Source organism: Melanerpes formicivorus, unplaced genomic scaffold (genome assembly GCF_026170545.1).
Source record: "Melanerpes formicivorus ecotype bairdi unplaced genomic scaffold, bMelFor1.0.p_v2 SCAF_54, whole genome shotgun sequence".
In the NCBI taxonomy this organism is placed as follows: domain Eukaryota; kingdom Metazoa; phylum Chordata; class Aves; order Piciformes; family Picidae; genus Melanerpes; species Melanerpes formicivorus.
In genome coordinates, this window is record NW_027142406.1 from 921202 (window position 1) to 938302 (window position 17101).

The window sequence follows — 17101 nt, forward strand, 5'->3', positions numbered from 1 at the left end:
TTGTTCTATCACTAATTACCTGTGGGAAGAGGCCAGCACCAGCCTCTCCACAATGTCCTTTCAGGTAGCTGCAGAGAGCAATGAGGTCTCCCCTCAGCCTACTCTTTTCCAAACTAACCATCCCCAGCTCCTTCAGTTGCTCTTCATCAGATTTATTCTCCAGGCCCTTCCCCAGCTTCCTTGCCCTCCTCTGCACTGGCTCCAGCACCTCCACATCTCTCCCGCATTGAGGTGCCCCAAACTGAACACACCACTCTCCTCCACAAACATACAATACATCTTACTCTTTATTAAAGTATCAAATTGTCTCCAACATAAATTACATCCAAATTAAGTAAGTTCCAAGAAAGTCAGGCATTTTATATACAGTATTTGTCTGAAGTCAGATATACCTTGGTCACTTTTATACCTAGGAACATAAACAGCAAACCTACATCAGTACCAAATAAAGCATTAAAAAGGTAACAAATATATAACTTTCTTTTGGTTTTTTTTTCTCTCTTAAGAAATGCTTTCAGAGCTCTAAAGTTAATGAGAAAGGTTTTTATAGTGCAGCAGTCTTGGGGGGGGGGGGGGGGGAAGATGTGTTTGGGGGTTTTTATTAGCTCTTCAGACCATCTCTCTGCTTCTGCGGATAGCACAGCACAGAACCATACTGAAGATCATGCCGAAGATCTGTGGAGAAAGCAGATGCAGGAGGAGTCAGGGGACAAGGCACCACCACAGACTGCCACAGAATCACATGCTAGGGTTTGGAAGGGACCTAATGAGGTTATCCAGTCCAATTCCCCCCACCCCAGCCAGAGCAGGATCACCTACAGCAGGTCACACAGGAACACATCCAGGTGAGTTTGCAATGTCTCCAGAGCAGAAGACTCCACAACTCCCCTGGGCAGCCTACTCCAGGGCTCTGGCAGCCTCATAGGGAAAAAGTTTTCCCTTCTGTTCCTGTGGAACTTCTTCTGCTCCAGCTTGCCCCCATTGCCCCTTGTCCTATCACTGAACATCCCTGAGCAGAGTCTGGCTCCATTCTCCTGACGCTGCCCTGCACATCTTTATCAACAGGAATGAGGTCACCCCTCAGGCTCCTCTGCTCCAAGCTCAAGAGTCCCAGCTCTCTCAGCCTTATTCCACTGCCTTCAGTATCTCTGAGGTTCTGCCCTGGACTTTTCTAAGCAGTTTCCTGAGGTCCTTGAACAAAGGGGCCCAAACTGGATACAATCCTATCATCAACATGGGAAGGAGTGTAGCTGCTCTTCCCAGCCCAGGAGCCATATCACCACTTTCTGAAGTTCCCACCTCTCCAGCCCCAAATTTCAGTCCATTTTCATGGATCTCCTTCACCCTCAACACTTCCAAACAACTCTGCTACAAACCACTGCCATGCCTCTTAAGAAATCATTGATCCACCCTAGCATACATTTGCTTCCATGACACATTCCTCCAGAGAAGTCAAACCAGAAGTGCCAATGTTCTTCCTAGCAACTCTTATCCAGCTCTCTGGCACTCTCTGTGACAGAGGAAACAAAAGCAAGGATCCTCAAGAGATATTAAGACTGAGGAATGAGCTGGCAACATGACCAGTACATCTCCACCCTAAGTATATATACACACACACTACTGATAAAACCTCCCCACTGCTCCACTACAGGGAGGCAGATACTAATCCAAGGCAGGGAGGTCCAAGCCACCCCACCCTCTGTGCTGCCTCAAGGCCCTGCAGCACACACCCTGATCCTGCTGGTACATGCCACCAGCAGAATAGGGCTTGGGGACTGCCATGCCAGGCACTGGTCCACAGTCTTCTGCTGTAAGCATCCTTTAGGCCATGCAGCTACCTTCTACATCATCTGGGAACTCACCATGATGACAGCAATGCCAAGGCCAACTGCTCCAATCACATTCAGTTTTGAATTGAAGACATCATCAATGGCAGCAGGGCATGACTGAAAAGAAAAACACCTCTTCATTAGTGTTTCCTACACACACAAAAGGGGCTTGTTCCTACTTGTTTGTGCTCAAGTCTGCCAATTCCTGCTGCACCTCTGGCCAAGTCTGCTGCAACTGGAGATGAAGACTCCATCTTTGGAATACTGCTTGGAAATGGCTTCATTTTCCCCCTCTTTAAAGAAAACCAGGGATGTTCCAACACAAAAAAAGCTGCTAAAGAAGAGGCTTATACTCCTCCAAGTATCTAAACTTCTTAACTGTGCCTTCACTACAGCAGGATTCCCAACACCTACAGAGCTGATGAGGTAGATCAGGGCCAGCAGCAGTTGTGTCAGACTTAGCTTATTACTGGCTGCCAGTATCAGGGTGAGGGTTGCTGAGCCCCTTTCAAAACACAGATACAACTACCTGAAGAGAGGTTGTAGGCAGGTGGGGGTTGGTCTCTTCTCCCAGGCAACCAGCACCAGAACAAGAGGACACAGTCTCAAGCTGTGGCAGGGGAGGTTTAGGCTGGATGTTAGGAAGAAGTTCTTCACAGAAAGAGAGATTTGGCATTGGAATGTGCTGCCCAGGGAGGTGGTGGAGTCACCGTCCCTGGAGGTGTTCAAAAAGGGATAGGATGTGGCACTTGGAGCCATGGTTTATTGGTCAGGAGGTGTTGGGTGACAGGTTGGACTTGATGATCTTTGAGGTATTTTCCAACCTTATTGATTCTATGATTTGAAGGCACTCTTGATCTTGTCAGACACTTTATCAACACAGGGTGCATGGGAAGGCCAGGATTTCTTCAGCTGCATGCTAGGCTATAGATTGGCCAGCTGGAAGCTCCCCGGAAAAAAAGAATTAAATACAATCCTTTTCCCAGAGAGACTTCATGGTAGCCAAGAAAAAGGAATTTTTAGAAGTATAAGTCTTTGAGAGCCTGGCAGCTGCTCAAATAGAATAGAATTAACCAGGTTGGAAAAGACCTTTGAAATCATCAAGTCCAACCTATCACCCAACACCATCTAATCAACTAAACCATGGCACCAAGCACCCCATCCAGGCTCTTCTTAAACACCTCCAGTGATGGGGACTCCACCACCTCCATGGGCAGCACATTCCAATGGCCAATCTCTCTATGAAGAATTTCTTCCTAACCTCCAGCTGAAACCTCCCCTGGCTCAGCTTGAGACTGTGTCCTCTTGTTCTGGTCCTGGTTGCTTGGGAGAAGAGACCAACCCCCACCTGGCTACAACCTCCCTTCAGGGAGTTGGAGAGAACAAGAAGGTCTCCCCTGAGCCTCCTCTTCTCCAGGCTAAGCAACCCCAGCTCCCTCAGCCTCTCCTCACAGGGCTGTGCTCCAGATCCCTCCCCAGCTTTGTTGCCCTTCTCTGGACACCTTCCAGCAAGTCAACATCTTTCCTAAGCTGAGGGGCCCAGAACTGGACACAGGACTCAAGGTGTGGCCTAACCAGCACAGAGTGCAGGGCAGAATATCCTCCCTGCTCCTGCTGTCCACACTGTTCCTGCTGCAGGCAAGGAAGGTGAAGCCTTGGCCTTTGCTGTCCATCCATGTGAGTGGTGGTGACACACAAACTACACATTTCCTGTGCAAGCTCAGACTTCCTGCTGACCCTGCTTGTTCTTTCCACAGCAGCAGTCTGTTGATTTTCCACAGCTGGACTGATTAGAGAGGGAGAGAGAGGTTGCTAAGTGAGTGTGACATGGGAATTCCCCCATGGACTAGAAGGCTTTGTTCAGAACCAGGTTTCTCATTCTACCCATTGGTGAGTTCAGTCATGCTTTACCATCACAGAAGCTGCCTCAATCAAGGTCTTCTTGGGACAGGTGTCCATTAAGAGTTGCTCTAAAGATCCTGTAAGACCACAGCAGTCCAGCTACAAAAGAAAACACACAGGGGAAAAAAAAAACAGAGCCAGGTTAAATAATCCTTTACTCTTGCTCCCTATCTGGGAAATAAGGGGAAATGGATTACATGAAGTTATAGTACAGATTGTAAGCCAATTGCCTTAGAAATCCTGCTCTAAACCTGATTTTAAGGAGCCTTTATTACTTGAAAAGGACAGGATTCTGAAAGGGAGGGCTGGATCCCATACCACACATGAATTGTGGTGATACCTTGTGCTCCCTTACAGACCCCAAAGCCCAAATGTCACATATCCAAACACTATGTATTATGATCCTCCAGATCAACCTCCACAGATCTGGGTTTCAGGAAAACAGGAACTAGTTGTAAGCATTTTGCAACTTCAGAGGGACAAAGACTCATCCTGAACTCACTGATGCTACACAAAAAGATCTTCTCTGCATCACCAGTTTCTTCTGGTTCATAAGGTGCCAGATCTGTACAGGGGACTGAATGACCCAGAGCAGTGCCAACAAGCTGCATTACTGCCTAGTTGAAGTGTGACCCCATACTTACAGCCAACTGAAATGCTTTCAGGGTCTCCTTGGCAGCTGGTTGAGATCTCTTGTTGTAGGTTTCCTTGTAGAAGTCCTTCAGCTCTTCAATAACCTAGAGGATAGCAACCAGTTATGCTGTATCACTGCCTTAATTACACAGACAGAATAGTTTGGAGTCAGTCCTAAGAAATTCTGCAGCCTGCAACACTAATTCTCTTGGCATGTAGAAAGAGAGGGTGGTGGACAGCATTTCTCAACAGGAACAGGTGAGCCTAACTGCAACACTCACTTTAAAAGCCACACCTGAGCAGATAAGGTTCACTTTTTCCTTCCAAACCTCTGAGCTTCTAGGAGGAGAGAAGACAAAGTCTTCACCCACTGGCTACACGCACACACAAAAATATCCCCTCCTCATTTCTGTACCCTAGAAGTTGCTGTCTTCTCCTGCTCCACAAGACAAGCAGAAAACCAACACTGATCTACAAGCACTTCATGTGGAAACAAGAGACAATCTTGACTGCTTGAGAGGACAGTCCAGGTAAGTCACCTTCTAGATGCACAACCATTCAGCCTGTAGCTGATCCAGCTCACATCTAGAAGTGATGAAAGCTTCACAGCTCAGCCAGGTAATGCCCAGAGGGCATTTCTAGCATGCTGGATTCTGGCTTCTCTGCTATAAAGTCTAAAACTGTTTTAAAATGAGTCTAAGCTCCTACATTGTTTTGCTGGAGGTCCCTTCTGATCCAGACCATTATTTCTCTCCCCCAGATTGCTTAGATCAGTACTAGTCAAAACTTGATTATCTAGTGTGAGGTGTCCCTGCCCATAGCAGGGGGTGGGAACTGGATGATCCTTGAGGTTCCTTCCAACCCTGAGAACTCTGACTCTGGTATAGATTTCAGCAGACTGCTGACTTTCTGTGGGCAGTATCGCAGAATCAGAGACTATTTGGGGTCAGGAAGGACCTTTAAATGTCTAGTCCCTTCCCTGTGTCATGGGCAGCAACATCTTTCACTGGATCAGGTTGCTCCAAGCCCCATCCAACACCACTTGGAATGCTTCCAACGATGAAGCATCCACAGCTCCACTGGGTAACCTATTGCAGCATTCCAGCTTTTAAAAGAAACCTACCTTGTCTTTGTTTGCAAATCCCCAGATTGCAGCAGCAATTTCAAGGGCAAAAATCACAAAAAGGAACAGGAAGAACTGGAAAAGATGAAGAAGGAAAAAAAATAAGGTCAGCTCACTGAGATCAGAAGACCACAAACCAGCATCACACAGGTTCACTGCAAGCTTGTCCACTCCCCAGCATTCAACCTGGTGGTAAGAGTTGCTCAAGGGAGGTCTGGAACAGCGGCAAGATGAAGAAAGAGGGCACTGCACTGGCTCAGCACTTCTTCCCAGGAGAGTCAGAAAGCCTAGCAGTGTTTTTCCAAGCCCTCCTTTTTGATCAGTGCTAATTAAAAACTCAAGCACCTGTTAGCTCAGGCTTTGAAGCTGCCTAGGTCACTTGGACATCACAACAGCTGACACCAATTCTCTCCTCTGGTTCGTCACATCTATTGCTTTAGGAGTCATCACTTAATACCTAGCTTGGCACCAACTCCCAGAGAGCTAATGGTCCCTTCTTTGTTGTGCATCACATAAGACAGAAATAAGAGTGTCATCTCTGCAGGCAATTGACTGCCAGGTCCCAAGCCACCACTATCATCTGAAGGCACTTTAAAGGATGCTCAGAATTAGAAGGCTAAAGGCATTACTTTGCAAGAAACACATGAAATGAACTTCTGCCATTACACAGAAGGGGAATTGTTCTGGCCCTGGCTATAGCAATAGTCTTTTATTAACTAAATCTTCTGGTTATGTGGATGGGTAGTTCCACAAGTATACAGATGTGCAATCAACCCAGCGAGCTCCACTGGTCCCTCCAGTCTGCAAACAATGAAGTTGCGCTCCAATAATTGGCTTGCAGAGCAGTTGTCAACTAGAAGCAGCTCATCCTGTGATTTGGAACAGTGGAGGCTTGTTTCAAGGATCAAATACTACAGCTCTGGGCTCAAAGATTAAAGATTGCCCAGCCTTCAACATTCAGGACATAGTGTTTAATAAACAGCATTAATCTTGTCAGTGTCTTAGTTCTATGTTCACACACCCTCCCCAAGTCTTGATACCTCAATATCTGACCATGTCACCAACTCCTGAAGTCACCCTGTGTTCAAATACAACATGGACAGGCACATTCAAGACCAGAAATGGAAGCTCTATTTAACACTTGGGCATTCTGGAAGCAAAATGTGTTGAAACAAACATTGTGGAGCCTAAGCAAATCAGCATGGGAGCATTTTCTTCCCTTCACTTACTGTGCTGCTAGAAGTTTAACCACTTACCAAGCCAAGCATGCACTGAGACTCCTGCAATGCACCACAGCATCCCAAGAAGCCAACCAGCATCATAAGTGCACCAGCTCCAATCAGGATGTAAACTCCTAGGGAGGAGAATTAAAACAGAGACATGGAGATAGGTAAGGTGAGATCTCAGCAGCAGGGTATGGATGCAGTTGCCCCACAAATAACATTTGTAGCTTCTGACAAGTTTTGTAGATTCTTGAGTGAGATGTTCCAAGCAAGAACAAAAGGGCTGTGATTACAATTCAAAGCTACCATGTCTGAGCTTGGGAAGAAACGTATTATAGAATCACCAAATTGCCAGGGCTGGAAGGGACCTCAAGGATCATCCAGTTCCAACCCCTCTGCCATGGCCAGGGACTCCTCACACTACAGCAGGTTGCTCACAGCCACATCCAGCCTGGCCTTCAAAACCTCCAGGGATGAGGCTTCCACCACCTCCCTGGGCAACCTGTGCCAGGGTCTCACCACCCTCCTGGGGAAGATAACATTGAGAATTCTTATTCTCTGACTACTATCATCAATAAGTTGAAGGTTTTGTTTCATTGGAGACTTGATGGGGTGCTTGGTGCCACGGGTTAGTTGTTTAGGTGGGTTGGATTGGTTGATGGGTTAGACGCAGTGATCTTGAAGGTCTCTTCCAACCTGGTCTATTCTATTCTGACCATTACTGCAGCCCAAGTTTCAGACAGTGGGCAGGATAAAGCTATCTAAGACAAACTAAGAGGCATTTTAAAACTGGCACAGGGCTAGAATTGCCAACTTATCTACAGATGAAGAGAGTGTTGCAGCTCAACAGCTGCAACTAGTGATTTACTGCCAGCTGAGAATTCTTGAAGCATGCTGCCTCCAGGAGAATGGCTATTAAAAGGCATCATAATGGTTAGGGTTGCAAAGCACCTCCAAAGGTCCAACCCTCCTGCAGTCAGCAGGGACATCCTCCCCTAGAGTAGGTTGCTCACAGCCCTGTCCAGCCTCACCTTGAGGATCTCCAGGGATGGAGCCTCAACTACCTCCCTGAGCAACCTAAAGCTGAAGAGCTTGTTCCACACATCCAGTCTAAAGCTGCTCTTCTCTCATTTCAAACCATTGTGCCTCATCCTGTCACTGCAGGCCTTTGCAAGCAGTCCCTCTGCAGCCTTCTTGGAGCCCTCTTCAGCTACTGGCAGGCTGCTCTTAGGTCTACCTGGAACCTCTCTCTTCTCCAGGCTGAACAATCCCAGCTGCCTCAGCCTGTCCTGCTCCAGCCCCCTGATCATTTTCATGGCCCTCCTCTGGACCCTCTGTATCAGGTCCATGTCCTTCCTGTGTTGAGGGCTCTGACATCAAGCTTTAGATGATCTCCTACACTGGTTTAGCATGAGGAAAGACTGAATTATTCCCCAGTAGTACAAGCCCACACTCCAGATACCCAACCCAGCAGCCTCTCTAAAAACAAGGAACTCAGCATTTCCTCAAACCATATCCAATGGCCTGGAGAGGCTCATTACACCCAGAATTGAGGCAGCAAGCATGGTGGAGGAGACAGAGCAAACATTTCTGGGCTAAAAGCCTCCATTTACACCAAATCCTCTCATTTTACATTTGGGAACTGTCACAGCTTCAGCATTACAGCTGCTAGCTGGTGAGAGCACCAGGAGCTAGCAAGCAAAGCAACTCCCCATGGACAGCAAGAAGGCATCATTCAGACGGTGAAACACGAGACAAGCACACACCATGTAGAATTTGGATGAAATTTCTATCAATACAGATAACAAATTAGTTCTGGCCTTCAGAGAGCAAATCAATACTGTTTCAAGAAAGCCATACAGCAAGCTGGGTCAGACCAATGCCAGGCACAAATCCAGACTGGGTGCATAGGGGGTTCAGAGTAGCTCTGAAGAAAGATTTGGGGGTGTTGGTTGATAAGAAGTCTGCAGAGGGACTGTTTGCAAAGGCCTGCGGTGATAAAACAAGAGGCAAAGGTTTCTTTAGCATGAGGATGTCAAAACACTGCAACAGCTTGCCCAGGCAGGTAATTGAGGTCCTGTCCCTGGACATCTTCAAGGTCAGGCTTGAGAAGGCTCTGAGCAACCTGCTCTAGTGGAGGATGTCTCTGCTGACTGCAGGGGGTAGGACTGGATGACCTTCGGAGGTCCTTTCCAACCCAAACCATTCTGTGATTCTTTGAGTAACTTCCACACGGCCTAACTAAAGCTGAGTTGCTCCAGCCTGCCTTTAATAGTTGCTCACCAAGACAACTGTGCACACTTTCCATTACATTTAGAGTCAATTAGCATGCTGTAAAGGCTGCAATAGTAAATGCTCCTTCTGAGAGAGATAAGGCCAGAGCTGGAGTTGTGGGTAGCTTAGGTTGGCCACTACAGAAGAAGAAAAACAGTTAGTGTCATCTGTGACTGCTGGTTAGGCTATACCTTGAGTCCTGTGTCCAGTTCTGGGCCCTTTAGCTTAGGAAAGATGATGACTTGCTGGAAGGTGCCCAGAGAAGGGCAACAGAGCTGGGGAGGGGTCTGGAGCACAGCCCTGTGAGGAGAGGCTGAGGGAGCTGGGGTTGCTTAGCCTGGAGAAGAGGAGGCTCAGGGGAGACCTTCTTGCTCTCTCCAGCTCCCTGAAGGGAGGTTGTAGCCAGGTGGGGGTTGGTCTCTTCTCCCAGGCAATCAGCACCAGAACAAGAGGACACAGTCTCAAGCTGTGCCAGGGGAGGTTTAGGCTGGGTTTTAGGAAGAAATTCTTCATAGAAAGAGAGATTGGCCATTGGAATGTGCTGCCCAGGGAGGTGGTGGAGTCACCATCACTGGAGGTGTTTAGGAAGAGCCTGAATGGGGTGCTTGGTGCCATGGTTTAGTTGATCAGATGGTGTTGGGTGATAGGTTGGACTTGATCTGTGACATCTTTCCAATCTGGTTAATTCTATTCCCCTGGGAGTGAAACTTTGCTGACTCATACCATGAGAAGTATCAGGCAGAGACTCCCCCTGTGTCTACCAGGAATGTCTGGGATTACAAATGCTTAACTGCAGTGTTTATAGCTAGGAAAAAAGATGAAGTGATATACAATGCATACAGGGCCAAGAAACCCTGAACGTGACTGCTGCTGTCTGCTCAGGAGCTCACAACACAGAGCTGCCCCCTGCACCAGCCAGGGGAAGCTGCTCTCTGCCCAAGGCAGTTTAGGGCTGTTTTTATAGAGTGGCCAAGGCTGGAAGAGACCTTAGAGATCATCTAATGCAACCTCCCTGCCAAGGGCAAGGACATCTCTCAACTCGACTCAGCTGCTCAAGGCCTTGAACATCTCCAGGGAGGGGGCATCCACCACCTCCCTGAACAATCCATTCCAGAGTCTTACTACGCTCATAGTGAAGAATGTCTTCCTAAGACTCAAGCTAAACCTGTTCTCCTTCCATTTTAATCCATTTCCCTTCATCCTATTGGTGGATGCTCTTGTAAAAAGCTCCTTTGCAGCCTTCCTGTAGGTTCCCTCCAGGTACTGGAAGGCAGTTATAAGGTCTCCCCAGAGCCTTCTCTTCTCCAGCCTTCAAGGAAGACAAAGGTTTCTAAGGAGCCTGAAAGCCAGGGTGTAAAGCCGTGATCTCCCACCCTGAGCCCCCTCCTAGCTTACCTGTGTAAAAGGTTGTGTTGTTGGATTCCAGTTCAAAGATGCTTTTGGTCTGTGAATCAAACCGCAGCCATAGTCCGATGGCAAGAACTGCTGTCCCTGCGAGCTGGGAGGAGCAGCAAGCCTCGTTAAAGGACACTTCATAAAACCCCAGAGGTGAGCTAAAATTTCCCCCACCCCACCCCCAACATTAACTTTGTCAGCCCAGCTGGAAGCAAATGAAAGCTGTGTTTACAGGCAAAACTGCAAAGGAGCACAACGAATATGTACAAACTATACAGGTCAGAGACCAGGGGAAGCTACCAGCTTCTCCTTTTCTGTCCTCCCCTATCCCCCTGTACAGAAGAGCAGAGAAAGTTGCTGTTAGACTTCACCAGAACACTGCAGCCAAGGTCAAGCAGAAGCAAGTTAAGATCACTCCAGAGCAAAAAAGCAAGAAGAGTATCATAGCATCACAGTATCAGTCAGGGTTGGAAGGGACCACAAGGATCATCCAGTTCCAACCCCCCTGCCATGGGCAGGGACACCCCACACTAGATCAGCCTGGCCAGAGCCTCATCCAGCCTGGCCTTAAACACCTCCAGGGACAGGGCCTCAAACACCTCCCTGGACAACCCATTCCAGGGCTTCACCACTCTCATGGGGAAGAACCTCCTCCTCACCTCCAGCCTGAATCTCCCCACCTCCAGCTTCATTCCATTCCCCCTAGTCCTATCACTACCTGAGCAGTCCCTCCCCAGCCTTCTTGTAGCCCCCTTCAGATACTGGAAGGCCACAATGAGGTCACCTCAGAGCCTTCTCTTCTGCAGACTGAACAGCCCCAACTCCTTCAGTCTGTCCTCACAGCAGAGCAGCTCCAGCCCTCTGCTCATCCTCCTGGCCCTTCTCTGGACACCTTCCAGCACCTCCAGATCCCTCTTGTCATAGGGGCTCCAGAGCTGGAGGCAATACTCCAGGTGGGGTCTCAGCAGAGGGGGAGGATCACCTCCCTTGCCCTGCTGGCCACACTTCTCCTGATGCAGCCCAGGGTCTGATTGGCTTTGCGGGCTGCAAGTGCACACTGAGAGCTCCTGTTGAGCTTCTCCTCCCCCAGCACCCCCAAGTCTCTCTCCTCAGGGCTGCTTTCCAGCCAGTCCCTGCCCAGCCTGGATTTGTGCCTGGGATTGCCTCGACCCAGATGCAGGACCCTGCACTTGGTCTTGTTGAACCTCCTGAGGTTGGCTTGTGCCCACCTCTCCAGCCTGTCCAGGTCCCTCTGGATAGCAGAAGAGAAGAGAAACTGTTTTGGTACAGCCAGTTTAAGTTCCTTATCTCTCCAATGCTATTGTGTACAATAATATTTTCCCTTTTTTCCCCATACCCAGTGGCGACTTAGTTACATTTTACTACTTTTCTGCTCAAGAGCTGTGAGAAATTGTAAAGGCATAGCCTGAAACAACCACAACCACATTCACCCCTGCATTAGTAGCAACATCAGAAGCAAACACAGCATGGAGCTCTGTCGTTTAAGAAGGTGGTGACAAAGTACCAGCATAAAAAGGATGGGGACACCAAAAGCAGAACAAACAGACTTCCTGACGGGAGGCATCTCGCTGACAGATGTGTTTACACATCAAACTATTCTTGTTCTTCACTCACAATACCTGAGGTGCCAAGTGTCAGCTTTTCCACTGACCCCTCCCTGCCCATTGTTTGATTCTGGGTGGCTGCAATGCCATCCCAAGGCTAAGGGATCTTAAACCTTCACACCCAAGGACAAGTCCATCAGAAGGAAAAGAGCCTTGTAGGGCCAAGATAGAAGTTTTAGCATGTGAAAGAGACTCGAAAAAAACTCAGTGTATCTCAGGAGAGAGTTTTGAGTGTGCTCTTCCCTGAATCATAGAATTAGATCAGAATAGAAACCTTAATAGAATTAGTTGGAAAAGGCCTCAGAGATCATCGAGTCCAACCTATCACCCAACACCATCTAATCAACTAAACCATGGCACCAAGCACCCCAGCCAGGCTCTTCCTAAACACCTCCAGTGATGGTGACTCCACCACCTCCCTGGGCAGCACATTCCAATGGCCAATCTCTCTTTTATGAAGAATTTCTTCCTAAAACCCAGCCTAAACCTCCCCTGGCACAGCTTGAGACTGTGTCCTCTTGTTCTGGTTGCCTGGGAGAAGAGACCAACCCCCACCTGGCTACAACCTCCCTTCAGGTAGTTGCAGACAGCAAGAAGGTCTCCCCTGAGCCTCCTCTTCTCCAGGCTAAGCAACCCCAAGCTCCCTCAGCCTCTCCTCACAGGGCTGTGCTCCAGACCCCTCCCCAGCTTTCTTGCCCTTCTCTGGACACCTTCCAGCAACTCAACATCTTGCTTAAACTGAGGGGCCCAGAACTGGACACAGGACACAAGGTGTGGCCTAACCAGTGCTGAGCACAGGGGCAGAATGACCTCCCTGCTCCTGCTGGCCACACTGTTCCTGATGCAGGCCAGGATGCCATTGGCCCTCTTGGTTACCTGGGCACACTGCTGTCTCATGTTCAGCCTACTATCAACCAGCACCCCCAGGTCTCTTTGTTGGGTTGGAAGAGATCCCAAGGGTCATCTAGTTCCAACCCCCCTGCCATGGGCAGGGACACCCCACACTAGATCAGGTTGCTCAGATCCACATCCAGCCTGGCCTTAAAAACCTCCAGGGATGGGGAAAAAAAACAACACAACACAATAAGATACAGTGCTGAAAGGAAGAGGGGGAAACAAGCTGGTAAACTAGCAGCATTTCTGTGCACTGATCTGGAACAAAGCAGGCAAGTTTTAGAGAATAGTTGGTTTTATATTGTTAACAGCTCTGCCTGTGCACCTCCAGGTTCCTCTTAACACTGGTATGTGTCTGTGGCAAGTTGTGTGCCTAAATTAGCTGCTGGGCGAAACACCTTGCAGAAGGCATCAGAGAAGTGCTGCAAGAGAGGGAATGGCAAATGGTAGGTTTGCTTTGAGCAGACTGCACACTCTTTCCTTTAAAACACAAAAACCTGAGGTCATCTTGCATGGAAGAGGAGAAAAAGAAACCAAGCTGGAGAGTGTGCTTCTCAGCTCCTCCTCTCGTTTGAAGACCGGAATGCTGGAGCACCTCTCCTGTGAGGTCAGGCTGACAGAGTTGGGGTTGGTCAGTTTGGAGAAGAGAAGGCTCCAGGGAGACCTTACTGTTGCCTTCCAATATCAAGAAACCTGGTGAGGGACTTTTTTAGGGTGTCAGGTAGTGATAGGAATAGGGGGAATGAATGCAAGCTGGAGGAGGGGAGATTTTGATAAGACCTCAGAATGAAGTTCTTCCCTATGAGGGTGGTGAGACCCTGGCACAGGTTGCCCAGGGAGGTGGTAGAAGCCTCATCCCTGGGGGTTTTTAAGGCCAGGCTGGATGTGGTTGTGAGCAACCTGCTCTAGTATGAGGTATCCCTGCCCCTGGCAGGGGGGTGAAAGCGGGTGATCCTTGAGGTCCCTTCCAACCCTGACAATTCTGCCATTTCACTATCAAAACAGCTCTCCAGGACAGATATCCCACATTGCAGCAGACAGAAAACATTTCAACTTAAGAGTGAGCAACAAGCTTAGAAATTCTGGAGCTTTGATAAGGCAAAGCATGCATGAGAAAAAACCAAAACACAAAGCCTTATCTCTGATACAAAGTTCCTCCTAGAAGGGAGCAATATGCTTGACTTGTGGCCAAGGAACTGGGAAGTGTTTACTGATGTTATTTTTCAGTGAGAATGTGGAAAGTATTTCTACAGAAAACCCCTGTGGGTATAGTCATAGAATGGTCTGGGTTGGAAGGGACCTCCAGAGTTCATCCAGTCCCATCTCCCCTGCAGTCACCAGGGACATCTTCCACTACATCATGCTAGCCAGTGCCCAGTCAAGACTCACCTTGAATGTCCCCAGGGATGGGGCCCCAACCACCTCTCTGGACAGCGTCTTGAAGGGGTTCCACCACTCTTCTGCTAAAGAGCTTGTTCCTAACATCCTTCAGCAGCAAGCCAAGCTCCTTGTGCTGTCCCCATGGGAAGCCTGAGAGCCTTCTCCCCACAGGAGTGTCTGCACTCAAAGGCAGGCACAGGATTGCTGCCCGTGGCTCTCTTCATAGAAATGTCAGGGATCTCCAGAGCCTTCCAGTTCCAACCCCCCTGCTATGGACAGGGACACCTCACAATAGATCAGATTGCTTTAGATCTGCCTGACCTTACACACCTCCAGGGATGAGACTTCCACCACCTCCCTGGGCAACCTGTTCCAGTCTCTCACCACCCTCATGGGGAAGAAATTCTTCCTAACATCCAATCTGAATCTACCCATTTCCATTTTTGCTCTCTTCTCTAGCCTCTTGGGCTTGCTCTTCCAAGCCCATAAAAAACAGGGAGAGCTCTGAAGCCTCACTCAGGATGAGGAGAATGGAGCTAAACAAGGGTTTAAGGGAAGGCATATCCCTTGCAGCTTGTCATGGGTTTGAGAGGAAGGCCCAGCTTTCTCCTCCCCCCGCAAAGAGAAGGAAAAAAAAATAACCACAGCTAGCCACAGCTGCAGGAGCAAGAGGAATGCTCTATTTACAGGCAGCTTTAGGGGATGCAGGGTATATATACACAATTTACAGTATTTACAATATATACACAGAAATATACAGCAAAGTAACACAGGAACGAAATTCCCCCCCCACACACCTTTCTGGAGGAGGGTTCCCCCCCTGTACCCCCTTCTCTCCCCTTTTTCCCCAAAGAGGGTTAGAAAGAAAGAAAAAGAGCAATTGTTAATTAAAGCAGAATATGTTAGTAGAGGCCTTATCTGTCCAAGGTCAGTCTGGCAGAGAGCCTAGAAGCAAACCAGCTGGAAAGGAGGAGGGAAGAACCGAAACTGAGGAAAGTCTCAGTTGCACTCAAAACTTAAAGTTGCAGTCTACCAATGAAATTCGTTTAGACCTGTCTTTTGTTTACAAAACATTCAGCCATGGTGTCCCTTTCACAAAGGCACAGCCTCAAACGGTCACACAGCTTCACAGCAGAAAGCATCCCAAGTGCAGGGCTGAAGGGCTCATGTATCAGTCAAGAGTGAAAAAGAGATGGTAGGAAAACCAGCATTTCTGGTATGGCAGGCACCTGACTCCCAAGCCTGCCTTGAAGAGGAGCTGCAGGGGTTTACTGGGAAAGAGATGAAGTGATAGATGATGCAGAAAGAGCCAAACCCAGACAGAGGGCTCCAGACCTATGTAAAAGACACTTTGGTGGTGTCAGGGGTGTGTAGGAACAGGCTTACTCACAAAGTACTCAGCAAGAACAAAGCTTGCACTTCCCTGCTGCTTTCCTTGCTAGGGCTATGCTAACCAAGTAAGTTTAAGTCATGCTTCATGAAGGACCTTGACAGTATAGTGTGTGACAACAGCATTGCTTCCATTTGTTGTGCCTCAGCAGCACCCCAGGGGAAAGGAGAGGGGGACTAGCTCCCAGAAAAAGTTGCTGCTTTACCTATACTCACTGCTACAGCACCATCTGAAAAGAGCCTTTACAATCTCAGCTCACTTCACTGCAAAAGCCAAGAGGGCTTAGGGACGGAAAATCTTATGCACTGCTTCTAACTTACACTTAAGCCACCCAGTACTTAATAATCCTCCAAGACTCTGTTCCCTAGGTCAAGCAGTCCTCAGCTTTTGCAGGCACCCAGAAGAGAAACCCTCCAGCCTCTGCTTGTTTTGCTAGCAAGCCATGAATTGCAAAGCCACAAGCCTGAGCACACCCAGCTGTCTGCAGCTACCTGTGTTTGTGGTTTGACAACTCAGTGTTCAGGAGCTCAATGGCATGCTGTAAATGGAGCAGGGCACAGCAAATGACTGCAAGCTCCAGACCCAGAGCTGATCCCCCTGCAGACCTTTAAGGTGTCCAGTTCTGAAGCACCTATTACAGGAAGGATCTGGAGGTGCTGGAAGGTGTCCAGAGAAGGGCCATGAAGATGAGCAGAGGGCTGGAGCTCCTCTCCTATGAGGACAGAGAGAGTTGGGGTTGTTCAGTTTGGAGAAGAGAAGGCTTCAGGGAGACCTTATTGCAGCCTTCCAGTATCTGAAGGGGACTACAAGAAAGCTGGGGAGGGACTTTTGAGGGTGTCAGGTAGTGATAGGACTAGGGGGAATGGATTCAAGCTGAAAGAGGGAAGATTTAGACTTCAGGAAGCAGTTCTTCACCATGAGGATGGTGAGACACTGGAACAGGTTGCCCAGAGAGGTGGTGGAAGCCTCATCCCTGGAAGTTAACGCCAGGCTGGATGTGGCTGTGAGCACCCTGATCTAGTGTGAGGTGTCCTGCCCATAGCAGGGGGTTGGAACTGGATGACCCTTGAGGTCCCTTCCAACCCTGACAATTTAATTCTATGACTATTAAAATGGTGAAGGGTTAGGGTTAGCCATGTAGATAATCCAGCAGGTCCAAGCAACTCAGAAGGCTCAACTGCCTTCCAACACATGAAGGGATTCTACAGGAAAGCTGCAGAGGGACTCTTCATGATGGTGTCTAACAACAGGACAAAGAGGAATGGTTTGAAGCTGAGGAAAAGCAGGGTTAGACTGGATCTTAGAAAGAAGTTCCTCAGTAGGAGGGTGGTGAGACTCTGGAAAGGCTGCCCAGAGAGGTTGTAGAAGCCTCTTCCCTGAGGGTCTTCAAGGCCAGGTTGGATGAGGCCTTGAGCAGCTGAGTGTAGTTGAGT

General features: G+C 48.6%; 1 protein-coding gene across 1 annotated transcript in view; it reads right to left on the reverse strand.

Moving 5' to 3' along the window:
* Window positions 1-269: 269 nt before the first annotated feature.
* CD9 (CD9 molecule) overlaps window positions 270-17101 on the reverse strand; it is a 28995-nt gene continuing 12163 nt past the window's right edge. The window contains exons 2-8 of the mRNA XM_068160896.1: window positions 10380-10482; window positions 6744-6841; window positions 5488-5562; window positions 4376-4468; window positions 3741-3830; window positions 1863-1946; window positions 270-675 (exon numbers count right to left, since the gene is read on the reverse strand). Of these exons, the coding sequence (XP_068016997.1) occupies window positions 610-675; window positions 1863-1946; window positions 3741-3830; window positions 4376-4468; window positions 5488-5562; window positions 6744-6841; window positions 10380-10482 (609 nt within the window). The 3' untranslated portion in view covers window positions 270-609. The remainder of the gene's footprint in view (window positions 676-1862; window positions 1947-3740; window positions 3831-4375; window positions 4469-5487; window positions 5563-6743; window positions 6842-10379; window positions 10483-17101) is intronic.